We start from the raw sequence: 26,580 nt of genomic DNA, 5'->3' as shown, positions 1-26,580 counted from the left end.
GGGATAGCGTGGTTTCGTAATCACTATTGCACCCAAGTCTCCATGCTCAAACAACTGTGTAATCCAAGCTAGAATTTTAAATATTAAGGTCTTAATACAATTCATTTCTGAAAATTCTGTTTTTTTTGGTTCAGATTACAGACCACATAATTAGAGTTAATTTCCAGATGTATGGGTTACTTACATACCACAGGAGCAGGCAGATCCTGCAGAATACCTGACACCTTTTGGTTTTTAGACGGGCAAGTTTATTTGGGATTTTAGTTGAGCACGTCCCTTTGCTCCATAGAGCTGTGTGAAGAGTGCAAATGTGTTGGGGAGTGAACGTTGGATTATGGTATGTAACAACAAGGGATCCCCCCAATACCTCATACCCCTTAAGAAAAACATCACCTCACTCATGTAATCTGATTTATGTTTTTGAACTGAAAGACAAATTGATAATTTGATGACAGTTATTCTATCAAATGATTAAAGGACATATTTGCTTAAGATTTTTGGGATTATTCTCCTGTTTTACAATGTTCCTCTCTGGGCTACGACAACAGGTCCATCGGTCCGTTTGTCATTCTGTCATTTTGTGTATGTTACTAAAAAGAGAAGAAATCATTAACCCGAGTCACATTTAGAATGGACGGTCTCGTAGTCACTCATGCAGACATCTCGTAGTCTCGCTCAACACATTTACAGCAGGGTCTTTGTAGTGGTGTAGCCTTTGGTCAGAGACCAATATGACAGCGGATGTAGTCTTTGTTCTTGCTTTAGGCACATTTTGGGTCACGGTAAACCAAATGTTAACACCTGTAACAATTGAATTAAGTTACCAATATAACAATTTTCACATGGAAGAGAAAATCAAGTTTGTTCGACATGTTTACGATAGAAGGTTGGACTGAACTAATGGAGCTTTAATTTTTTTTACTAGAACTAAACCATGTGTATAAGTGAAGAGGCCTGCGTTAATTATTACTGTCATTAATAAACTCCTTGAGTCAGTCTCTTTTCCTGTTGACCAAAGGTCTTACTGACCATCCACTCCTCTCCTTCACCTGGCATTTCTCTTATCGAACGTTAGGGAGTGAGCCCACTATTTAATAGACACTCGTATTATCATTATCCTTTCCTCCAAGTCTTGGACTGATACCCTTTGGTTTGACATTATTAGGCCCTTTGACGCCGTTGAGAAATGGAGAACCACACGTCTGAGACCACGCCGGCGACGAGGACCATTAATAATCTAGCTGATATCTTGGTCATCATCGGCTACTTCATTCTGGTCATTGGCGTAGGCGTCTGGGTTAGTAGTTACACCTATCTGGATATCTGTCTGTAGCCTACATAGTTGTAAGTTATACATGATTCTTTCCATGTATAATTTATCATAATGATGTTATGTCAAACTGGGTATTTGTATAGGTCATATTCCACTTATTGACATGTACAATACAGTCGAGTATGTCATGAGGTAAACCACTGCCTAGGGCTTACATCCAGTGAATGTCCTGTCTTCCAGTCTATGTTCCGGACCAACCGTGGAACTGTGGGAGGCTACTTTTTGGCAGGACGGACCATGACATGGTGGCCAGTGAGTTCAACTTGACCTTTGACAACTCTTGTATTTTAACTAACCCTTTGGGTCTCTTCTTCTGCTAGTTTTAGCTTCCAGTCACCTTTCCTGTCTTGCCCAGTCCCATTGTATACATTACAGCCTGTATGTGTGTTCAAGGACAATTCCACTCAAAAACTGTATTTTGGTATTTGTTTAATTAGTCCACTGTTGACACAGTCCCAATATGTGTTTCATGTCAAAAGTCAAGTTTTCAAGATATAAGATTTTCCAGAAGCTAAGTGTCACATGCCACATTATGAGGATGTGTTTCTCAGTTCTCCCCTCTCTCTCTCTCTCTCTCTCTCTCTCTCTCTCTCTCTCTCTCTCTCTCTCTCTCTCTCTCTCTCTCTCTCTCTCTCTCTCTCTCTCTCTCTCTCTCTCTCTCTCTCTCTCTCTCTCTCTCTCTCTCTCTCTCTCTCTCTCTCTCTCTCTCTCTCTCTCTCTCTCTCTCTCTCTCTCTCTCTCTCTCTCTCTCTCTCTCTCTCTCTCTCTCTCTCTCTCTCTCTCTCTCTCTCTCTCTCTCTCTCTCTCTCTCTCTCTCTCTCTCTCTCTCTCTCTCTCTCTCTCTCTCTCTCTCTCTCTCTCTCTCTCTCTCTCTCTCTCTCTCTCTCTCTCTCTCTCTCTCTCTCTCTCTCTCTCTCTCTCTCTCTCTCTCTCTCTCTCTCTCTCTCTCTCTCTCTTTCTCTCTCTAGGTTGGAGCATCACTGTTTGCCAGTAATATTGGTAGTGGTCACTTTGTGGGCCTTGCTGGTACCGGAGCAGCCAGTGGAATTGCTGTGGGGGGTTTTGAGTGGAATGTAAGTATAATTTGCCCCCTTAAAATAAGTTATGACATGTTATTACAGAGTTTTGAGTACAATACACAGTGACAATACTTTGTAAAATGTGCTGATCAGGAAATTGAGATTCTTCTGAAATTGGAGCCCTCTTTCTCTACCCAGGCCTTGTTTATCGTGCTCCTATTGGGCTGGCTGTTTGTCCCCGTTTACCTCACAGCGGGGGTAAGTTACACAAGACCATTATATGCCAACTAACATGGCATACTGCAGAGATTTGTGTCCATTTGTCTGAAATTTCTGCATTTCCCGTTGCTTAGGTAATTACAATGCCTCAGTACCTGAAGAAGAGGTTTGGGGGAACCAGGATCAGTCTGTACCTCTCTGTCATTTCTCTGTTCCTCTACATCTTCACCAAAATCTCTGTGAGTCTAGGACAGGGCTCCCCAACCCTGTTCGTGGAGAGCTACCGTCCTGTATGTTTTCGCTCCAACCCTAATCTAGCACAACTGATTCTAATGATTAGCTGGTTGATAAACTGAATCAGGTTAGTTACAACTGGGGTTGGAGCGAAAACCCAAAGGAGGGTGGCTCTCCAGGTACAAGGTTGGAGAGCCCTGGTCTAGGGCAGCACTATGGGGCACTGTTTGTAACATGCTATGAACGTCCCCCACAGTCCTTTATCATGACATTTTCCCCAACATTGATTGTATCTGTGGTATTGCTAAGACTCCTGAGTTCTGTATGTTTTATTGAGGTATAAACATACCCGTGGACCAGTCTGACTGTCTCCTCATCTCTCTCTCTCCAGGTGGACATGTTCTCTGGGGCTGTGTTCATACAGCAGGCTCTAGGCTGGAACATCTATGTGGCTGTGATAGCCCTCCTCTCCATCACAGCTCTGTACACAGTCACAGGTGACATCTGTTTGATCAAATGATGCACAAATTACATTCAATTACATTGAGGTTTGGACAGGACATATTTTAAGCAAATAGGGCATGAAAATACATTGAGATAGAACCTTTATTTAACTAGGCAAGTCAGTTAAGAACAAATTCTTATTTTCAATGACGGCCTAGGAACGGTGGGTTTAACTGCCTGTTCAGGGGCAGAACGACAGATTTGTACCTTGTCAGCTCGGGGATTTGGACTAGTAACCTTTCAGTTACTAGTCCAACGCTCTAATCACTAGGCTACCCTGCCGCCCCAGATAACTAGTGATTATATAAGCATTAAAATGATTAGTGAAAATAAATAAGTTGCAGTTCTTAGGGATGGTAAATTACTGTAAATAATGTATTCCACACTATGCAACATATATTAAATGATTGATGTGACTGATTTTAAGGTTAACCCATGTTATTGTTAAATAAAATACAGTGGACTCTAGAAGGGAGAGATTTCATTAGTACAGAAAGCACATGATATGGTTAGCATTCGTTTTGGCTTCATTTGAATACTAGAAGATTTGTATTTAAATAGTATAAAGTGGACAGGGATATATGACATCTGTGGTGATTCAGGATCATTGATAGGATCAAGATAACCTTAATCAACCTATGTAAGGACTTTAGAAATTGCCACCATAGACATGTTTTTTCCCCAAAAAATCCATGAGTTCAGATAAAGCCAAACAGTGAGACACTTTGTTAATAAAGAGCTACAGACAGATAGGAAAAAGATAGGAAAAAGGGCAGACAGAGGAGTCCTCCCCGCACTGCTGAGACCTTGAAGGTTTGAGAGCAGAGAGGAGAAGGAGGCCAGGAAATAAGCAAGATAGGGGTGACACCGAAATAGGAGCATTGACTAGTGTCTGTGAAATAAGAAAGGAGAGAAAAGGGTCACTGTTTAAATAGATAAATATATCTAAAATTAAGAACATACAAAGCAGCACAGATAACTCTTAAAGTAGATAAGACACTTGACAGTGAATTGATACAGGATAGACATGAATGGACGCCCAAGGGAGAATTGGACATGTGGAGAATGAAAGGAGACGAAAAGGCTGTCCGCGATTAAAGAGAGGGCATGTTTGGAAAAGATGACCCATAGGGAAAAAACAGGGCCTCAGGCATTTTGTCTGTTACCCTCAACCCAAAGAGGGTGTAGGGTCACCTAGAGGTGAATAGATAATCATTGTATTGTGTGTGTGTATCCTAGAGGAGTGTTTCCCAACTCCGAGTTTGGGAAACACTCCTAGATGACCTCAGTGGTTTGTTCATTAACTGGGTTATTGTTGTCTAGTCACCTTACCTCTATACACATCTACCTCTATCACTCCAGTATCCCTGTACATGTAAAGATGGTATTGGAACGTATGCTTACTTATTTACTTTATTGTGAATTTCATATTTCTCATTCTACTTTCTTGTGTTTTTTTTCTTCTAGTAATACATTGTTATTGATCATTGCATTGTTGTGTTTTGAGTTGTCAAGAAAGGCATTTCCCTGTACTAGACATTGAAACTTTCAAACGTATTAATCTGTGTCGCTAGGGGGCCTAGCTGCTCTGATGTACACAGACACCGTCCAGACGTTTGTCATCATCGCTGGCGCCTTCAGCCTCACGGGTTTCGGTAAGTTCAGAGTCCTGTGTCCAGAGTGCCACACATTCCACCTTGTTGACTCCACTTGTTACTCAACACATGACGGAGTAACAAGAAATGGAGAAGTTTTTGTTTATGCATTCATGTGTATATACAGTGCATTCTGAAAGTATCAGACCCCTTGACTTTGTCCACATTTTGTAACGTTACAGCCTTTTTCTAAAATTGATTAAATAGTTTCCCCCACATTTACATAAGTATTCAGACCCTTTCCTCAGTACTTTGTTGAAGCACATTTGAAAGCGATTACAGCCGTGAGTCTTCTTGGGTATGACGCTACAAGTTTGGCACACCTGTATTTGGGGAGTTTCTCCCATTCTTCTCTGCAAATCCTCTCGAGCTCTGTCAGGTTGGATGGGGAGCGTCGCTGCACAGCTATTTTCAGGTCTCTCCAGAGATGTTCGATCAGGTTCAAGTCCGGGCTCTGGCTGGGCCACTCAAGGACAGTCCGAGACCTGTCCCAAAGCCACTCCTGTGTTGTCTTGGCTGTGTGCTTAGGGTTGTTGTCTTTTTGGAAGTTGAACCTCCACCCCAGTCTGAGGTCCTGAGTGCTCTGGAACAGGTTTTCATCAAGGATCCGTTTGTACTTTGTTCGTTCATCTTTCACCCGATCCTGACTAGTCTCCCAGTCCCTGCTGCTGAAAAACATCCCCACAGCATAATGCTGTTACCACCATGCTTCACCATAGGGATGGTGCCAGGTTTACTCCAGACATGATGCTTGGCATTCCGGCCAAAGAGTTCAATCTTGGCTTTATCAGACCAGAGAATCTTGTTTCTCATGGTCTGAGAGTCCTTTAGGTGCCTTTTGGCAAACAGCGAGCTGTCATGTGCCTTTTACTGAGGATTGGCTCAGGTTCTTGGGGACCTTCAATGCTGCAAAAATGTTTTAGTACAGTTCCCCAGATCTGTGCCTCGACACAATCCTGTCTCGGAACTCTACGGACAAAGGGTCTGAATACTTATGTAAATAAGTTATTTCTGTTTTTTATTTAATACATTTGCAAAAATGTTTTCGCTTTGTCATTATGGAGTATTGTGTGCAGATTGATGAGGAAAATATTTGATTTAATTCATTTTAGAATAAGGCTGTAACTTTACAAAATGTGGAAAAGGGGAAAGGTTCTGAATACTTTCTGAATGCACCGTGTACTAACTGATACCAATGATGTACAGATGATGTCATGTATTATGGGTACTGTACCTACAAATGAAATACTGTACCATGTTTTGATTATGACTGCATTTAGTGTCTCAAAACATTATTTCAGTGGTCCACAATGTGACTTTTAAAATGTGTATGTTGTATTGTCATCTATTGTATCATTGTGAAGTGACACTTTAATAAATGTTTCTAACTCATGACTCAACTGGTTATGTTCAATTAGCTGACGTGTCTAGTGAATCTGTTAGTGCACCACTCAGTCACTCCTTCATCCAACCTCCCTCTCTCATCCACCCCCACCTTTAGTAAACCATTTCCTTGACCCAGCCTCACTGTAGACCCACCATAGACCTCCCAGTCCACTCCTCTTGACCTCTGCTATCTATGTGACATTGTGTGTGTGTGTGTCCCTCTTCCTTTCTCATCTTTTTCCTCAGCCTTTTTTGAGGTGGGGGGCTACAATGCTCTGCTGGAGAAGTACAAGTTAGCACTGCCCTCCACGTACCAGTCCCTGGAGCCCCAGCGCTACAACATCTCCCCCCAGTGCTTCACCCCCCGAGACGACGCCTTCCAGCTGCTCAGGGACCCCGTGACCGGGGACCTACCCTGGCCGGGGGTCCTCTTTGGCATTGCCATCGTGGGTGGCTGGTATTGGTGCACCGACCAGGTAAATAAGCTCATAGGAACACAGTGGATGGAATTCATATGTGGGTTTATTTCATAGTGCATTTAGTGTATATGACCCATTCAAAACTGCACATTGCTGACTGGATGTAATTTGACATAATGCTGATGTCCCCTCTGCTCATTCTGTTGCTATGGTGAGAGATACTTCAATTTGATGGATGTGAAACAACATGGATCAGATGGGAAGATGAAATCGTTGGTTGAGTTGATCTGGTATCTTCCCCCATGTCTGTGTGTATAGGTGATCGTGCAGCGCTGCCTGGCGGCACGCAGTCTGACCCATGTAAAGGCGGGCTGCATCATGTGTGGATACCTGAAACTGCTCCCCATGTTCCTTATGGTGTTCCCCGGAATGATCAGCCGCGTGCTCTTCCCAAGTGAGTTCCCAAAAATATGCCATCATAGGATTGACACAGAGTTGAGTGGAGAGTTTCATGAACAGGGAAACGAGCACGCAGCAAAGGACTCTGTAAAAGACAGTTTGTTACACCTCTTTTACCCTGAATATGTGTGTGTGGTGTTCCCTCTCTTTTCCTCCTGTCATTATGGGCTCCGTGGTAACAGCCTGTCTTCTCTCTGTTGACAGATGAGGTGGGTTGTGTGGTGCCAGAGGTGTGTAAGCAGGTGTGTGGGACGGAGGTGGGCTGCTCCAACATCGCCTACCCCAAACTGGTGGTCTCTGTCATGCCCAATGGTGAGAAGTCTCTTTCCTCTGCTGAACTAGTCGCTCAGATCTGGGTGACACTTTTATCGTGTTACATTTCTTTTTTTTTACACACACAATTTGTCTCTCTCCCCCGTCTCCTCTCCTCTCACCCCCAGGTCTGAGGGGCCTGATGCTGGCGGTCATGCTGGCGGCCCTGATGAGCTCCCTGGCTTCTATCTTCAACAGCAGCAGCACCCTGTTCACCATGGACATCTGGACCCGCTTCAGACCGCAGGCCAGAGAGAGCGAGCTCATGGTCGTTGGCAGGTCTGGGCCTTTTTTCACTTGGTTTACATAGAAAAACTTGGTTTAGGTAGAAAAGTTCAGCTGTCCCAGACCATTAGCTGGAGTTGGTCAATATAACGTATGTTCCAATAAAATGTCTGCCTCTCACTGACTCCGTCTCTCCTTCTCAGAGTGTGGGTCCTCGTCATCGTAGCCATCAGTATCTGCTGGATCCCTGTGGTCCAGGCGGCCCAGAGCGGTCAGCTGTTTGACTACATCCAATCAGTGACCAGCTACCTGGCCCCGCCTATCGCCTCAGTCTTCTTCCTGGCTGTGTTTGTGAAGAGGGTCAATGAGCAGGTGAGGTCAGAGGGTGTGTTGTGTTCTAGTTACATTGTTGTGAGAGGACATTGTTGAGAGAGACATAGGGAAAGCATTGGCAATGTAACCTATGAATGTGAGAGAGACATCTGGGCCCGTATTCACAAGGCATCTCAAGGTAGGACTGCCGATCTAGGATCAGGCCCTCCCCCCGTTCATATAACCTTATTCAATGTGATCTGAAATGCCAAACTGATTCTACATCAGCACTCTTACACTGAGACGCTTTGTGAATACAGACATATACCACTGGATGAACTTTCCCTTCTGTTTACTTTGGTACTACATTTTTATTTCTTTCAGGGGGCTTTTTGGGGCCTGATGGGGGGCCTAGCTATGGGGCTGTGCCGTATGGGGCCAGAGTTTTGGTTTGGCTCAGGCAGCTGCCTGTTCCCCTCAGACTGCCCCACTCTGGTGTGTGGGGTCCATTACCTCTACTTCGCTGTGCTGCTCTTCTTCTGCACCTCCATCCTGGTGCTGCTTGTCAGCTACTGTACACCGGCCATAGACGACATACATGTGAGTGCTCGTTGGCAGAATAGAGTGTGCCTAAACATTCTGTTTTATCAAATGCCTGCATCCATTAGATATTAATGCAATTTACTATAAACTCAGGATGAATAAACCTATGGTAGTATGCATCTACTCATGTAATGCTCTGTGAGTGATTTCTGATAGAACTGCTCTTCTCCTAGCTCCACCGTCTTGTGTTCAGCCTCCGCCACTCCAAGGAAGAGAGGGATGACCTTGACTGGAAGCAGGAAGTGAAGGGGAGGATAGCACGCAGGGAGGCAGAGGAGAAAAGCAGAGACAAGTCTGAAGACAGCCCAGGTATGAGAGAACATACTTCCACTTCGGTGTCAACTCCCCCCACCACTACAGTCGTGCAGATCAAATCCATGATGCGTTGTGGGTAAATTGGGACTGACTGATCTACGATTAGTTTATTTATTATGTGAGGGGATTTGTAGATTGTCTTGACGCACCTGCAATGTCTAACAAGCCCATCATATTGTTTTATTTCCTTTGTTAGTGGATGCTGAAGAACCCAAATCAGGTATCTGTCGTCTCATTGGCTGGTTCTGTGGCGTCAGTGGCGCTCAGGTCCCAGAGCTCACAGAGGAGGAGGTTACTGAGGCATCCAAAGAGCTGCCTGACATCAGTGAGGAGCCCTTCTGGAAGCATGTTGTTGATGCTAATGCCCTGGTTATGATGGCTGTGGCAGTCTTCCTCTGGGGTTACTATGCATGAGGGGGCTAGTGACCATTGATGAAGTGCACTTTCGGTCATTCTCACACTTTGTTTAATTCAGAATCTAGTATGTCATTCGATGGGGACACACACATCTATTCATGAAAAATAAAGTAGTTCTGTGTAGCCCCTTTCTTGTAATATCATCATTATGAAATTGGGTATAACAAATAATCCACACTCCTGTGCTAAACCTGAACATTAGCACATCTCTCCCCTCTAGTGGCCATTGCATATATCAAGCGTCAACTAGAGTCATGTGGAGGACAAATGGTTTTAAAAAGTAAATCAATACATGTTCAATAACCCCTACACCAGGGGTGGGCAATTTCAGTCCCCCGGGGCCTGATTGGTGTAAGTTTTGCCCCAGCTAGCACACCTGACTCCAATAATCACCTAATCATGATCTTCAGTTTAGAATGCAATTTGATTAAATCAGCTGTGTTTGCTAGAGATGGAGAAAAAGAGGAACAACAATCTGGCCCCTGAGGACTGTTTTCCACCCTGTAGCAACTTCTCTATCAAAATAAACATGTTACCAACACAGGTCATCATGCAGAAGGAAATGTCAAGGGTCAAATTCCAGTTTTAATCATTTCTGTTTATTTGAGAAGCACATTCCCATTAGCATTGTACAACTGAAACCTACAGTGGTCTCCCCTACCCAGTCAGAGGGGTCAAGTGAACAAAGTTCTCTATACTGTATTTGTCAAGGTTTTGCAGATGTAGGGATTGTGAGCAGGACCAGTGTGGTTAAGGCTGGAAGCTGGTGTAGAGAGCTCTATGGTCCGTGTTTCTTTTCACCCGCATTGACGCAAACGACGGCTTTGGCAAAGACTGACCTCTGCCGACTAGCAGGTTGGGACTGGGGGTTAGTGGGGAGGGGCTAAAAAGAGGTGGAGGGAGAACAGTCCTAAAAAAAAACAGGAAATAACAGCAAACATTCGCTCACACACCAAAAAACTAAAATAATTGATAACAAGCAGTCAAAACTCGTACAAAGTGACATCAAATTGCCTTCTCTTGCCCCACACTGTTAGTCTCATTCATTAAAAGGCCCAGTGCAGTCAAAAATGTGATTTGACTGTGTTTTATATGCGGTTGCAATTATACTGTGCAATTGTGAAAATGCCCTTTTAGTTCAAGAGCGGTTTAAAAACACAGTCTGAAATTTCAGCCCATTTTCGTGGGATGGATTTTGGCCTGCCCGGTGACAACGGGTAGTAAATTTGTTAACAGACCAATAAGAAAGAGTTCCAAACCTCTCTGCCAATAACAGCTAGTTTTCCCCTCCCGAGCAGACCAGTCCCATACAATCCTATCAAAAATTGTTGCTTGAGAAATTGCTCTTTACCAAGATTATATTTTTGTTTCATTTTGACCAGTTTAATTGAACACAATTACAGTAAGGTACTTAATTGTTACCTAGAAATGATTTGATATTGAGATAAAAACAGCTGCATTGGACCTTTAAACTTTCAGTGGCTGGCCCTCTGGTCAGTAAAGTTGAGGTCAGCTCTAGCATTGACAGCATGGCTAGGACACGACTGTCAGTTGACCAATAGGCAGAAACGTTGAGCATCAGGCCCCATGCAGCACCATACCACCAACATGGGCCCACTCATCATGAGTCCAGTTTTCACATGTACTAACATCCGAGTAGGGAGCTAGTCAACTGCTAAGAACTCAGAACAAGGTGATAACGAGCAGAGAGAGAGCTGACAACACAGGAGAGAACCCCAACCCTGGTCTTTAGTTTAGCACCAGGGGGCAGTGGGGTCTAGAGGGAGTAAGAGGGGTGCTGGGGAGGGCCCCTTTACCTCCCGTCCTCCCTCTTAGCGCGGGTCTGCACCAGCTCGCAGGGCTGCAGTACCCAGTTGTTATCATGCAGCCCCACACGGCAGCCTGGTGTGTCCTTATCCGTGCGCCGGCAGCACATCCAATAGGAGCGTCCATAAGGCAGGTCGTGGTGGTAAGGTTTGGGGTGCCAGCGACAGAGAGACACGTCGCCCCGTTCGTACTGCCGCTTGCACTGCTTGCAGGGGTCGTCGCGGTACAGCGGGTCCTGGTTCCAGCGCGAGTCGGTGGCGGGCACACCGTACATCTCAATCAGAACCTTGAAGTCGTAGCAGGTGCACTTGAGGGCGGCCAGCGAGCGCGTGGGCAGGTAGCTGAAGATGTTGACCATGATGTGGTCGGGCAGTAGCAGCATGTACTGACGAGGCTCCAGCAGCCGCTGGATCTGGAAGCGGATCTCCAGGAAGTCGTGAGAGACGTGGCGGTAGAGACGGCACAGAGAGGGGTCCGAGCAGTCCTCCACGCCGGCCAGGGGGGAGTCCGGCCGGTCAGCAGCATCCCCAGCAGGATTATTGTTATTGGTGCAGTCCAAAGAGCACATTCCACTGCTGCTGCCGGTGCCACTGTCCTCATCAGACCCTCTCTGGGGCTGCAGGAAGAACAGCTGGCCTGGAGGGGGGTCCTCTGAGCCGTCGGCAGGGCTGACCCCACTGGGCATGGCGAAACACACAGTCTCCTCTTGCACATTCTCTGTGCTGTCCTTGCCATAGAACACACATTGGTCTACAGCACCCGTGACAACCACCTCTACGTGGAAGCCAGTCACCCTCTCCCGGGCCACAGACTTCTTCTCCCCAGAGCCGAGCTCCTGGCTGGGGTCCGGGCTGCTGGAGGCTGGCCGGTCTGTATGGCTCTCCCCATGGGGGTCAGCTTTTGGAGAGCCGGACAGCAGCAGGCTGGGGTCCCGTGACGTGGGGCTGACCAGCTGATAAAGATCACAGGTGATCTTCTCGTTGGCTCGGGCCCCCGCCTGGCCCCCTCCTCCCCCACAGCTCATGAACATGCAGCGGGGCCGGCCTGCGGGCTCTGACTGTGAGCCAGGATCTAGGCTGGATACCCGGAAGGCAATCCTCACTTCACCTCGGCCGTGGGTGGGCCCAGAGTCCCCGCTCCGCTCCCTCTCCCTGGGGGAGTCCAGGCCCGACACGGGCCTCAGTGTGTTCTCCAGGAGCTGATGTTGGGACTCAAAGTGGGCTATGGCCTTAGCCACACGCCGCGACTCCTGCTGCTCCTCCTCCTCCAGGACACCGCGTGGGGGGTCAGGGCTCTCTGACAGGAACACCATGGGGCTGGGGTCGGAGACTGTGCCCTGCAGGAGCGTGTGTCCGGGGTGTTCTGTGGCAGTCTGTTCCTGGGTCACCATGCCCTGCAAGGCCATGGCTGTACGCTGCTCTACCAGGGCCACCATCTCAGCAACGGACAGCAGGTCAGTCTCGCTCACTCCCTGGATGGCCTCTGGGGTGGAGGCTTCTGGGGGCGGGGTGGCGGGGATAATGTTGGTCTGGGCCCGGGCGGGGGGGTCATAGGAGGAGCAGCGCCGCCTACGCTTGGCCTTAGTGCAATCCGTGGCCCAGTTCCCTTTCACCTTTATGGCGCTGGGTCGAGGCAGGCCCACCCCACTGAACTGGTGGGCCACGAAGAAGGCAATCTTCTCCTTGGTGTTGCCTGGCTTGATGACGTACCAGGTGTCCAGCAGCACCCTCCCATCCTCCATCTGAGTGGCGCCGGGAGGGGTGGAGGGAGCCTGCAGTGCCGAGGCCGGGTCGGCGTCTGGGGGACTGTTCTCGGAGCCGGCATCCTCCTCCTCCTCCTGGCCATCCACGCTTCCCCCGACCTCCAGCGACGTGCGCCCAGCAGTGTCAGCCTTGCAGAGGAAGGGGGCTGCCCCACTGCCCCCTGTACCTCTGGGCTTGTTCTGGGAGTAGGTGCCAAAGGGGCGTGGGCACCACAGTCGGATGTGGGAGAAGGTGTCTCGGTCCATCACGGGCCGGAGGGAAGCATATCGGCGGCGTCTAGGCTGGGCATCTGCTGTGCACCACGTTACTCATTCTCTCTGTGCGAGACAGCAGGCACCGTCACAGGAAGAGGGCATACAATCTGAAGGAAGAGAGAGCAGTTTTATTACAGGAGCAGTATTACAATATTCACCATCATAGGTCATCTAGCCGGGGGCTAGATTTCATCAAATGTTATTCATTACACATCTTCTAAAAATGTAATTTGAGGGAGACTTTCTTCCCATGCATTCTACATGTTGCATTAGTATTAAGTCCCTAAAATGACCTCATCTAATTGTGACATGCTGATTCAGAAGCCACCACTATGGAAGGTTATTTCAACTCCTAGCCATTCAATACAGCAAGAGCACAGCAAATCAGCTCCTAGCCTCTTGGCGGTTCAGAAACAAAAGGTCACAGTGCACAAGTCAGGAAGACTCATGCTTTCAGACAGCCTCAACAGCTAAACTCAATTAGTCATTACATACGCTCACTGTAATATAAATTCTCTCGCCTTGAAGGTTTTCAATCTAATTAAAGGCTTCCATTTCGGGGACTTGTGTTGTCTGGGGAAGATGAAAGGAGATATAAAGGAGGGGAGGAAAATGGATCCCCATCCTGACGCTTCAAAGAGGACCTGCCTAATAGGAAGCAAGGAAGGCATATGCCTAACCTATTTTTAGAAGGGGAGAGTAGTGGAGTTGATGTTGAGAGAGTAAAGGACCTTGGCCTCGGCCTGCAGGAAAAGCGTTTACGCAGGGTGCCCGTGCCATTACATGTTACCATGCCAAAAATGTGGCACTGGGGGCTTAAGAGGAACAAGTGGCGCAAGACTGTTTCAAGACATTTAGACCTCTGATGGTGTCTGTTAATATGGTTTTGTAATTTCGTATATTTTATGTGTCTGATACATGTAGGGCTCATCTGTAAAATACACCCTAGTCTCCGTATGACGACCCTGTCAAAAACATAACGTATAAAAGTGAACAAAAATATTTGTGAGACATGCTGATTCAGAAGCAACCGCTATGGAAGGTGTGAGACTCATTGGATCAAATTTCACCTTCTAGCCATTCATTACAGCAAGAGCACAGCAAATGATAGGCAAATCAGCTTCTAGGCAGTTCAGAAACCAAGTCACAGTGCACGTGATATATATCTATATCAGCAATGGGTGTGGCTGAAAAGGCCAAATCCACTAATGTGAAGAGGTTAGAGGTGTCTACACATACACAGGGCCTTCATGAAGAGCTCAGTGACTTTCAACGTGGCACCGTCATAGGATGCCACCTTTTCAAAAAAATATCTGCCTTGCTAGAGCTGTTATTGGGAAATGGAAACGTCTAGGAGCAACAACGGCTCAGCCGCGAAGTGGTAGGCCACACAAGCTCACAGAACGGGACCGCCGAGTGCTGAAGCGCATAAACATTGACTGGTACTGTTTATATACAGACTACCGGTCAAAGGTTTTAGAATGTTTATATACAGACTACCGGTCAAAGGTTTTAGAACACCTACTCACAAGATTTCTTTATTTTTACTATTTTCATCATTGTAGAATAATAGCAAAGACATCAAACTATGAAATAACACATATGGAACCATGTAGTGACCAAAGAAAGTGTTAAACAAATCAAAAATATTATATACATTTGAGATTCTTCAAATAGCCACCCTTTGCCCTGATGACAGCTTTGCACACTCTTGGCATTCTCTCAACCAGCTTCACCTGGAATGCTTTTCCAACATATGCTGAGCACTTGGCTGCTTTTCTTCACTCATCCTAAACCATCTCAATTTAGTTGAGGTCGAGGGATTGTGGAGGCCAGGTCATCTGATGCTGCACTCCATCACTCTCCTTTGTAAAATAGCCCTTACACAGCCTGGAGGTGTGTTGGGTCAAATCAAATGTTATTTGTCACATACACATGGTTAGCAGATGTTAATGCGAGTGTAGTGAAATGCTTGTTAAATGACTGTCAGAAGTGGGATATGAACGCACGCCTCCATGGGAGACTGCGAACTGAACGATGCGCCTTAGACCGCTCCACCATCCTGACTAAATTATCTCGCCTTGAAGGTTTTCAAAAACAAATGATAGTGGGACTAAGTGCAAACTAGATGGGCTGGCGTATCGCTGCAGAATGCTGTGGTAGCCATGCTGGTTAAGTGTGCCTTGAATTCGAAATAAACCACCAACAGTTTCACCAGTAAAGCACCGCCACATGCAGAGATCATCCATTCACCCACACCGCATCTCAGAAAGACACAGCGTTTGGAACCAGAAATCTTCAATTTGGACTCCAGACCAAAAGACAAATTTCCACCGGTCTAATGTCCATTGCTCCTGTTTCTTGGCCCAAGCAAGTCTCTTCTTCTTAAATGGTGTCTTTTAGTAGTGATTTATTTGCAGCAATTAGACAATGAAGGCAGTTTGCGCTGTTCTGTGAAGGGAGTAGTACACAGCGTTGTAAGAGATTTTCAGTTTCTTGGCAATTTCTCACATGGAATAGCCTTCATTTCTCAGAACAAGAATAGACTGATGAGTTTCAGAAGAAAGTTATTTGTTTCTGGACATTTTGTTTGAGCCTGTAATTGAACCTACAAATGCTGATGCTCCAGATACTCAACTGGTCTAAAGGCCAGTTTTATTGCTTCTTTAAACAGAACAACAGTTTTCAGCTGTGCTAACATAATTGCAAAATGGTTTTCTAATTCTCAATTAGCCTTTTTAAAAATGCTAAAAACTTGGATTAGTTAACACAATGTGCCATTGGAACACAGCAATGATGGTTTTGCTGAGTTTGCATAGGCGCACAAAACAAACTTCCCTTTTTCAGGACCCTGTCTTTCAAAGAATTCGTAAAAATCCAAATAACGTCACATATCTTCATTGTAAAGGGTTTAAACACTACTTCCCATGCTTGTTCAATGAGCCGTCATACTGCTCAGGAAGGAGACGCGTTGTGTCTTCTAGAGATGAACGTACTTCTGCGAAAAATGCAAATCAATCCCAGAACAAAAGCAAAAGGACCTTGTGAAGATGCTGGAGGAACCAGGTACAAAAGTATCTATATCCACAGTAAAACGAGTCCTATATCAACATAACCTGAAAGGCTGCTCAGCAAGGAAGAAGCCAAAACCGCCATAAAAAAGCCAGACTACAGTTTGCAACTGCACATGGGGACAAAGATCCTCTGATCTGATGAAACAAAGATAGAACTGTTTGGCCATAATGACCACCGTTATGTTTGGAAGAAAAAGGGGGAGGCTTGCAAGCCGAAGAACACCATCCCAACTGTGAAGCATGGGGGTGGCAGCATCATGTTGTGGGGGTGCTTTGCTGCAGGAGGGACTGGTGCACTTCACAAAATAGATGGCATAATGAGGTAGGACAATTATGTGGATATATTGAAGCAACAACAAGACATCAGTCAGGAAGTTAAAGCTTGGTCGCATATGGGTCTTCCAAATGGACAATGACCCCAAGCATACTTCCAAAGTTGTGGCAAAATGGCTTAGGGACAACAAAGTCAAGGTATTGGAGTGGCCATCACAAAGCCCTGACCTCAATCCTATAGAACATTTGTGGGCAGAACTGAAAAAGTATTTAAGAGCAAGGAGGCCTAAAAACCTGACTCAGTTACACCAGCTCCGTCAGGAAGAATGGTCCAAAATTCACCCAACTTATTGTGGGAAGCTTGTGGAAGGCTACTCGAAACATTTGACCCAAGTTAAACCATTTAAAAATCAATGCTACCAAATACTAATTGAGTGTATGTAAACTTCTGACCCACTGGGAATGTGATGAAAGAAATCAAAGCTGAAATAATTCTCTCCACTATTATTCTGACATTTCACATTATTAAAATAAAGTGGTGATCCTAACTGACCTAAGAAAGGGAATTTTTACTAGGATTAAATGTCAGAAATTGTGAAAAACGGTTTAAATGTATTTGGCTAAGGTGTATGTAAACTTCCAACTTCAACTGTATATATAAAAAAAAAAAAAAAGTAAAAAGACTGAACAAGCCCCACTCTTTCCATCCTGTGATCCCAAACAAGTTGAGACAGACAGCACTAGTATAACACCTAATTTTCTCGACTCTTACCAGGAAAACATAGGCTAGATATCGGCCTATCTATACTTGTCGCCAGTTGTAAGCATGATAATATGAAATGTGTACCTTCAGCTGAATAGGAATGTCTGACTAGTCTGCTACCCAGGCTGTTTGTGTGTGTGCGCGTCAGAGGCCAGAACTACTCCTGGGCTGGTTAAGGGCTTTATAATCACACAGCTCCAGCTAAGAGCCTGCAGATTACTCTCTGTATGAAGTACATCCCTGGGCCACCACCCTACCGATAAAAAGATTGGATGGCGTAACAGGGACAGTGAGCGTCAGTCCATCTTTGTGACTAAAACAGGCACTTCCTGAAGCAGTGAGAGAGAGGCAGTGAGTGGCAGCCAGTGCATGATTGAATGGCTCTAGTCAGATTCCCTCCATTGACCAGTATCTATTATTCAGAGCCAGCCAGCCAACAGTGCTTCAGAAGATGGAAAGATGGAAGAGTCCACTACCAGTTATCCAGAGTCAATAGCTTTAATCCATGCTGTAGTCTTCGTTGTCAATTAATAGGCTATTTGACGGTTTACCCTGTAATTTAATTAGGAAATAAGGTGGCCGATGAACAGGTGATAGTAAAATGCTACGATGGAAATAGATGGCATGCAGTATGCAGTACTAATGACAGGCCTAGTAGCCTATAGGCTAGCTATTTTACACTTGTCTCCATACCAGGTGTTAAACAAAGCTGAACTCTGCAAGGAGACCCATCATATACAAGATGTTTAAAGACATCTATACTGGCTTAATAGCAGGTAATGAGTAGCCTGAATTTACGAGAAAGTCCACATAAAATATGAGGACATGAGACGAGAAGTCCATTCATTGTATTCGAATGATATCCATGGGCCAAAACATGGCCCTGATGTTGCCGACAACCTGTATCCATGAAGAATTAATTCCGACAGATGATAAAACCTCTGCAATGATAATGCCGTTTTCGTTTCTCATTTTAAACAATTCCTGCAAATTAAGGCTGGTTTTAATCTTTTTGCATAATCCACCAAATCCTGTCCATGCCCAGCAGCAGTACAGAAATCGCTGAGTGCCGCGCCAGAGGCTCGTCTCTCACTGGCTCCCCAAGTTGTCCGACATCTGAACTACACACACACACCAATGCAGGAGGATTCATTCCTCCATCATGACCTCGCTCAAACAATCCAGAGGCTTTCTGTTGGAGGATATTCAGCAGGCTCAACATCATAACACAATGGTCCAGATTAACCAGGGAATGTATAGACACAAAACAGTTGTCAATTGGCCACATGACAGCCACAGAATAAAATGTCAATTCTAAAACTTGAGTTTCTATCTGGAGCATTCGAAAACATTGCGCCCACTAAAATACCACTGTTAGAATAGTCTCAGGCATTGAAGGAATGTTCAGCACTACACCATTCCTATTACAGAGAAAATGTCATATTGAAAAGACAACTTAGGCACAGTAAACAGGGAAGGACCTTTCAAACAAACAAAAAACACATTTTTCTTCTTCCAATTCCAGGCTGTCCTCAGATAATTCAGACAGGCCCCTCATTCACCTCTAGAGCTATACTCCCTCTCAGAGGCTTTGGGAATGGTGGACAATGCAGGGAGGTGATAAATGGCGCTCGCCTTGGCTGCGCCTGCAGAGACAATACAGCAGTAGCCCGGGCAGCAGGTGAGGCTGATGATGCTCGTCTACAAGAACAATGGACTCCACCCATCCCCGATAAAATGAACCCAGAGTGCCTTCGTCAAGAGAAGGTCAGGCAGACAAGTTGGCTATAGAAGTGTTTGGTCTGTCAGCTGTGCTTCTCTGGTAGTGAACAGAACTGCATTGAACTGCAATGGATATCGATGCACTCCTTTTAAACTATAGCTCATCAGTTTTTTCTTTCCACCATTTGGCTTCAACCAAGAGTTCATCATCCACCCCCTTACTCAAATAGTGTTGGTTGTAAGGGCCAGGACAGTGGTTGCCAAAATGGTGAATTGTTGTTTATCTGTAAACATTGGAATACAAACCCTGTCATTACAAAACTGATACACAGGCTATTCTGAGAGGATTTTAGGCTGAACCAAGCAGGATCATCAATGGATGTTCCCTGGAACTTAACTATTTAATATTTTTGGCATCTTCATGCCAAAGGCTTTCCATTTCAATACTTCTGATTCTAAAGAACCAAAATAAAGATGTATAGGCCTAGTTCTCAGTTGAATAACAGATACCAGCTCACCAACAACAAAGGTGCTCATCCTGTAGTTTGATTACTTATTTTGTCTTTGAGAAAAGATTAACGCCCACAGATTATTCATTTTTGGTCCGGTCCAGACCGGCCTTTTTTTTATAGCACAAATAGACATCCATGATTGGTCCAGACTATGTTTCACAAGTTTTTCAGAGCACAACACAAAAAGTTGAGTACAGTATACTTCAGTACAGCAGAGTAGAATAGAGTTCAGTTCAGTACACAGTAAAGCACACTAGAGTACACTAATGTACTGTGCTGAACTACTAAAATATTTAAGTGCCTTTGAAAGGGCTATGGAAGTAGGTGCCAGGCGCACAGGTTTGTGTCAAGAACTGCAACGCTGCTGGGTTTTTCAAACTCAACAGTTCCCTGCGTGCATTGAAAATGGTCCACCACTCAAAGAACATCCAGCCAACTGTGGGAAACATTGGCCAGCATCCATGTGGAACACTTGACACTTGACACCTTGTAGAGTCCATGCCCTGGCGAATTGAGGCTGTTCTGAGGGCAAATGTGGAAACAGACATCAGTGACTGGTTCAGATTTGTCCCAGTCCAACCAAATTTGGTCTCATTAAAATAGCCAGTGTGTAGAATAATACCCAAATATGCATATTTCTACATTTGTGTGCCTATTTAGGATACAACACCTTAATATCCATAATGATGCATTTATTTATGTGTAGGACAGATCAGGGACCTATGATGAAATTCTGTTAACGCAATTCTAAATCAACTTCACATACTGTAGTTTAATAACCAAAATATATTTTTTAATAACCAAAATATATCAAGGTGTCATAGCTGACACCTCATTGTTTCTGCAGACATTGTTGAATCTTAATTCAGAGTAGATATTTAACAGTGTTTGGAAAACGTGGTCACCTAGCCAATGCTAAATCAAGAAGCTGAAAAAACAAAATAGACAGAAACGGTACTGCACTGAGGAAGTACAGGTGACATGGACTCTAGCTATAAACAAAGCGCCTTCAGAATTGAAAGGCACATTTCCATTAGGTTGTAACTTACAGGTGGTCAGCATGGGTAACCATGATTAGCCAAGGACTAATTATTGACATGCTCATTGGTGTTCATTCAGTTGTCTAACGCTGATCAAATGGTCAGTTGAAATGTGCAAAAATGACAATTTTACAAGAATTGCGCAATCTAGCTAGGAACAGGACGAAACAGAAATCCAGCCTGTGTGGTTGAACTATTCTTACAACTACAGTAACGTTAACTAAGTTCACCTCCGAGGTCCATATTAATAAACCAAGTTGGTTAACTAGCTAACTAATGTGTGCTTACGTTAGGTTAGTTCTGATAATCACTTATGCTAACTAGCAACTATATGATATGCAGGCCAAAGAGGTAACGTTAAACACTCATGTTAGCTAGGTAACGTTCGCTAACCAACTTCATTTCTTAGCTGCTAGTTTAGCTTAACGTTAAAAAGTTAACGTTGGCTGGCTATCTAACTAGTCTAAGTTAGCTAGCGCGTTATAGCCCAAAAGGCCAACAACAATCTCGTTGTTACATTGATGTTACAAACACTCGCCAAGGCGCGGCTAACTGATAGGCACCAACAGATCGTCTTTGACGAAAATAAAACGAGTTAGACAACTGCATTAAGGGGTGTAACGTTGTGTGCTGACTAGCCAAACAAAATTGCAATGGAACCCATATTGTGTGTTGCTGGCTAACGACGTTGACTAGCTTTGACCCGAATTTAAATACAGCTAAAGTGAAGTAATTCATGTTTCCGTCATCTTACCTGTAGATCCGCAAGCACTTGACCGGCAACAGTGCTGATGACAGTAACGTTACTAGCAAGCCCCCCCCGACGGTCGTAGGCCTGTTTTCCACTCAACAACCGACCGATGAATCAGATTGAGCAAGGATAGGGGTGCAGGTGACTCGGGTTATCTTTTACTTGTCCACGTAAATTAGCTAGCTATCTGGCTGCAGAGTACTTTCCAATATCAACCTAATGTTAATATCGAAGCCTACTGTCCGTTTTTCAATTGTACACAACCTATCTATACTGATCCTGTTTCACACTCTTCCTCGTTCATCTGGCTACCTTTTCAGAGCTGACACAGGCTGACCTTTACGGTATGTTCTCTGAACAACCAAAATAATCGGAGTCGGAACATCCGTGGAGAGGAAGGCCATCTTGTTGACAGGCAGCTGCACAAGGCCCACAGCCAATAGCAAGGCAGAGTCGATGGTGTGCCCATATATGGCATATATGGCCCCACTCACCCCCCTTCTTAGGTCTCACTCCTCCGCATCTCTCTCAATTCAGTTCAATTCAATTCAATTCAAGGGGCTTTATTGGCATGGGAAACATATTGTAATAAAACAGGCAGGGAGCAGGCCTCGAACCCTCGACCTTATAGCCCGAAGTCCAGCGTGCTATCGACTGTGCCCCAAAAGCATGCTCAAGCGGCAGAATCGATATCTGCACTTATATACCAAGGGTCATTCAATATGTTAACATTGCCAAAGCAAGTGAAGTACATCATATACAAAAGTGAAATAAACAATAAAATGAACAGTAAACATTACACTCACAGAAGTTCAAAAAGACAATAAAAACATTACAAATGTCATATTATGTACAGTGTTGCAACGATGTACAAATGATTAAAGTACAAAAGGGAAAATAAATAAGCATAAATATGGGTTGTATTTACAATGGTGTTTGTTCTTCACTTGTTGGTCGTTTATTGTGGCAACTGGTCACACATATTGCTGCTGTGATGGCACACTGTGGTATTTCACCCCGGTAGATATGGGAGTTTATCAAAATCGGATTTGTTTTCAAATTCTTTGTGGATCTGTGTAATCTGAGGGAAATATGTGTCTCTAATATGGTCATACATTGGGCAGGAGGTTAGGAAGTGCAGCTCAGTTTCCACCTCATTTTGTGAGCAGTGTGCACATAGCCTGTCTTCTCTTGAGAGCCAGGTCTGCCTACGGCAGCCTTCTCAATAGCAGGGCTATGCTCACTGAGTCTGTACAATGACAAAGCTTTCCTTAAGTTTGGATCAGTCACAGTTGTCAGGTATTCTGCCACTGTGTATTCTCTGTTTAGGGCCAAATAGCATTCTAGTTTGGTGTTCTACGTTGTACACGGATGTTTCTGCAGAATTCTGCATGCAGAGTCTCAATTTGGTGATTGTCCCATTTTGTGAATTCTTGGTTGGTGAACGGACCCCAAACTTCAGAACCATAAAGGGCAATGGATTATATAACTGATTCAAGTATTTTTAGCCAGATCCTAATTGGTATGTCGAATTTTATGTTCCTTTTGATGACATAGAATGTCCTTCTTGCCTTGTCTCTCAGATCGTTCACAGCTTTGTGGAAGTTACAGTGGGGCAAAAAAGTATTTAGTCAGCTACCAATTGTGCACGTTCTCCCACTTAAAAAGATGAGAGAGGCCTGTAATTTTCATCATAGGTACACTTCAACTATGACAGACAAAATTAGAAGAAAAAAAATCCAGAAAATCACATTGTAGGATTTTTTATGAATTTATTTGCAAATTATGGTGGAAAATAAGTATTTGGTCAATAACAAAAGTTTATCTCAATACTTTGTTATATACCCTATATACCCTTGGCAATGACAGAGGTCAAACATTTTCTGTAAGTCTTCACGAGGTTTTCACACACTGTTGCTGGTATTTTGGCCCATTCCTCCATGCAGATCTCCTCTAGAGCAGTGATGTTTTGGGGCTGTTGCTGGGCAACACAGACTTTCAACTCCCTCCAAAGATTTTCTATGGGGTTGAGATCTGGAGACTGGCTAGGCCACTGCAGGACCTTGAAATGCTTCTTACGAAGCCACTCCTTCGTTGCCCGGGAGGTGTGTTTGGGATCATTGTCATGCTGAAAGACCCAGCCACGTTTCATCTTCAATGCCCTTGCTGATGGAAGAAGGTTTTCACTCAAAATCTCACGATACATGGCCCCATTCATTCTTTCCTTTAAACGAATCAGTCGTCCTGGTCCCTTTGCAGAAAAACCCCAATGCATGATGTTTCCACCCCCATGCTTAACAGTAGGTAGGGTGTTCATTGGATACAACTAAGCATTCTTTGTCCTCCAAACACAACGAGTTGAGTTTTTACCAAAAAGTTATATTTTGGTTTCATCTGACCATATGACATTCTCTTAATCTTCTTCTGGATCATCCAAATGCTCTCAAGCAAACTTCAGACGGGCCTGGACATGTATTGGTTTAAGCAGCGGGACACGTGTGGCACTGCAGGATTTGAGTCCCTGGCGGCGTTCTGGGATTTTTGCTCACCATTCTTGTGATCATTTTGACCCCACGGGGTGAGATCTTGCATGGAGCCCCAGATCGAGGGAGATTATCAGTGGTCTTGTATGTCTTCCATTTCCTAATAATTGCTCCCACAGTTGATTTCATCAAACCAAGCTGCTTACCTATTGCAGATTCAGTCTTCCCAGCCTGGTGCAGGTCTACAATTTTGTTTCTGGTGTCCTTTGACAGCTCTTTGGTCTTGGCCATAGTGGAGTTTGGAGTGTGACTGTTTGAGGTTGTGGACAGGTGTCTTTTATACGGATAACAAGTTCAAGCAGGTGCCATTATTACAGGTAACGAGTGGAGGACAGAGGAGCCTCTTAAAGAAGAAGTTACAGGTCTGTGAGAGCCAGAAATATTGCTTGTTTGTAGGTGACCAAATACTTATTTTCCACCATAATTTGCAAATAAATTCATTAAAAATCCTACAATGTGATTTTCTGGATTTTTTTTTCTTATTTTGTCTGTCATAGTTAAAGTGTACCTATGATAAAAATTACAGGCCTCTCTCATCTTTTTAAGTGGGAGAACTTGCACAATTGGTGGCTGACTAAATACTTTTTTGCCCCACTGTACCTGTGGCGCTGATGTTTAGGCCAAGGTATGTATAGTGTTTGTGTGCTCTAGGGCAACAGTGTCTAGATGGAACTTGTATTTGTGGTCCTGGCGACTGGACCTTTTTTGAAACACAATGTTTTTGGTCTTACTGAGATTTACTGTCAGGGTCCAGGTCTGGCAGAATCTGTGCAGAAGATCTAGGTGCTGCTGTAGGCCCTCCTTGGTTGGTGACTGAAGCACCAGATCATCAGCAAACAGTATACATTTGACTTCAGATTCTAGTAGGGTGAGACAGGGTGCTGCAGACTTTTCTAGTGCCCTCGCCAATTCGTTGATATACATGTTGAAGAGGGTGGGGCTTAAGCTGCATCCCTGTCTCACCCCAAGGCCCTGTGGGAAGAAATTTGTGTTTTTTGCCTATTTTAACCGCACATGTGTTGTTTGTGTACATGGATTTTATAATGTCGGATGTTTTTCCACCAACACCACTTTCCTTCAATTTGTATAGCAGACCCTCATGCTCTCTCTCTCTCTCTCTCTCTCTCTCTCTCTCTCTGGTTTTATTGGCATGGGGAACATACTGTATGTTTACATTGCCAAAGCAAGTGAAATAGATAATAAACAAAAGTGAAATAAACAATAAAAAATGAACAGTAAACATTATACGCACAAGCTTCAAAGGAATAGACACATTTCAAATATCGTATTAAAGTTTTTCTCAATTGCTAAAACATTAAAACCCATTGGCTGAACAAAGTTCTCAGTTGCCTGGACTCATTTAGCTAATTATGCAGTCTGTTGTCAATACCTTAAACCATTTCACATGGTAAAACACAATTCGCAGATCTCACAGCAAAACTCTAAACACATTCTCATTCTCAAAACACATTCTGCACTCTAATGCACATGTCATCCATACTGGTAAACACAAGTGGCAACAATCAAATACAAATAGAGAACACATGTCATTGATTGAACACAACCACTCAAAATTGATTTAACCTGTTTCAAATGATGCGACACAACCAATATAAGCCAGTTCAGAGAGCAAACAGGTTGTTGAAGATGGGAAGGAGAAAGTCTGAGAACGAATACTGTAGTACAGTGCATTGTAGGCTGTATACTGTACAATGGACAAATTGTATGGCCCTGAACATTGTGCTTTCCATTTATTACAGTTTTTCTCAGTCGCTTTGGTGCATTTTTCACATCATCCCTAACATGTGCAAAATAATAAGTGCATTTCTCAGAACAAACTGCAATATACAATATATATGTTTCTAAAGCTAGTCAGTCACTAAAAAGCCTTAGTACATCTCTCAAAAGTAAATATTCATGCCAATGATCATGTCAGTGTCATCAGAATGATAAGTCATTGAGTCATTGTTAACGAACAAGGCCATCAAAATGTTTAGGCATGTTGTCAATGTAACTGTGTACTTTGACAGTATTACCTGATGTAAACTTAGGCTACAGTTTGCATGACAGTTACTGTATTGAAAATGCACAAGGCTGCACTTCTATGGCATATATCAATTTCACCAGTACTATTTACATATTACTGTATGTGGGTTATTGATTGAAAGAGACTGGACAACCCAAGGGGCACAAAGGAAAAAAAAGTAAATTAGAAAGAAACACAGGAAACCACCCCTAAGGCACAACTTTGCCCGCAGCACTGTTGTGCTGTCTCTACACATCCAGACGTTCCTGTCTGTCGGCGGCCCACATATTCTCATCCACATCACACCGGATATTTTCCCTTCCAATGCAACGTGGAAAGAATCTTTTGGAATGCCTTATCCATCCTCTGCAGGCGTCTACTGTGATGTCCTCACATGCTGCATCCATTGCAGCCAGCAGGGTCATCTGTGTGTGTGGCTGACGATCGTACACCTTCCACCTCCATGCTGAAAATAACTCCTCAATTGGGTTAAGGAATGGTGAATAAGGTGGGAGGAATTCTATGAGCATCCTCAGGTGGGTCACAAACCATTGCCTTATGATGTTTGATCGATGAAAACTCACATTATCACAAATGACCACATACTTTGGCAAATCCTC

At 44.3% G+C, this 26,580-nt stretch overlaps 2 protein-coding genes across 3 annotated transcripts; one reads left to right on the top strand and one right to left on the bottom strand.

Moving 5' to 3' along the window:
• The first annotated feature begins 1,031 nt into the window (after positions 1-1,031).
• Positions 1,032-9,538, top strand: slc5a2 (solute carrier family 5 member 2). 2 transcript variants are annotated; one of them, NM_001124432.1, is given in 15 exon segments: positions 1,032-1,297; positions 1,514-1,585; positions 2,302-2,406; positions 2,551-2,610; positions 2,706-2,810; positions 3,197-3,302; positions 4,884-4,964; positions 6,597-6,826; positions 7,088-7,223; positions 7,433-7,540; positions 7,669-7,819; positions 7,969-8,137; positions 8,462-8,677; positions 8,854-8,989; positions 9,192-9,538. In NM_001124432.1, coding segments are annotated over 15 exon segments (2,004 nt in total). In that variant the 5' UTR covers positions 1,032-1,186; the 3' UTR covers positions 9,410-9,538.
• A 451-nt stretch (positions 9,539-9,989) lies between these two features.
• Positions 9,990-21,859, bottom strand: LOC110507566 (F-box only protein 46). Its single transcript, XM_021587632.3, has 2 exons — positions 21,395-21,859; positions 9,990-13,363 (listed from the first exon to the last, which is right to left on the bottom strand). The coding sequence occupies exon 2, from the start codon at positions 13,245-13,247 to the stop codon at positions 11,226-11,228; it is 2,022 nt and encodes a 673-aa protein (XP_021443307.2). The 5' UTR covers positions 13,248-13,363; positions 21,395-21,859; the 3' UTR covers positions 9,990-11,225.
• Between the last annotated feature and the right edge of the window lie 4,721 nt (positions 21,860-26,580).

The sequence above is a fragment of the Oncorhynchus mykiss genome, chromosome 27 (assembly GCF_057628025.1).
Source record: "Oncorhynchus mykiss isolate SJ-2025 chromosome 27, ASM5762802v1, whole genome shotgun sequence".
NCBI classification, from domain to species: domain Eukaryota; kingdom Metazoa; phylum Chordata; class Actinopteri; order Salmoniformes; family Salmonidae; genus Oncorhynchus; species Oncorhynchus mykiss.
This window is presented reverse-complemented; position numbering and strand designations above follow the sequence as displayed.

Bases quoted from the DNA above. Each gene is read 5' to 3' on its own strand.
- slc5a2 (XM_090223417.1), top strand. The intron at 4,965-6,596 runs GTAAGTTCAGAG...CTTTTTCCTCAG, and splicing joins CTTCAGCCTCACGGGTTTCG to CCTTTTTTGAGGTGGGGGGC. The intron at 7,820-7,968 runs GTCTGGGCCTTT...TCTCCTTCTCAG, and splicing joins GAGCTCATGGTCGTTGGCAG to AGTGTGGGTCCTCGTCATCG.
- LOC110507566 (XM_021587632.3), bottom strand. From the start codon at position 13,247: ATGGACCGAGACACCTTCTCCCACATCCGACTGTGGTGCCCACGCCCC.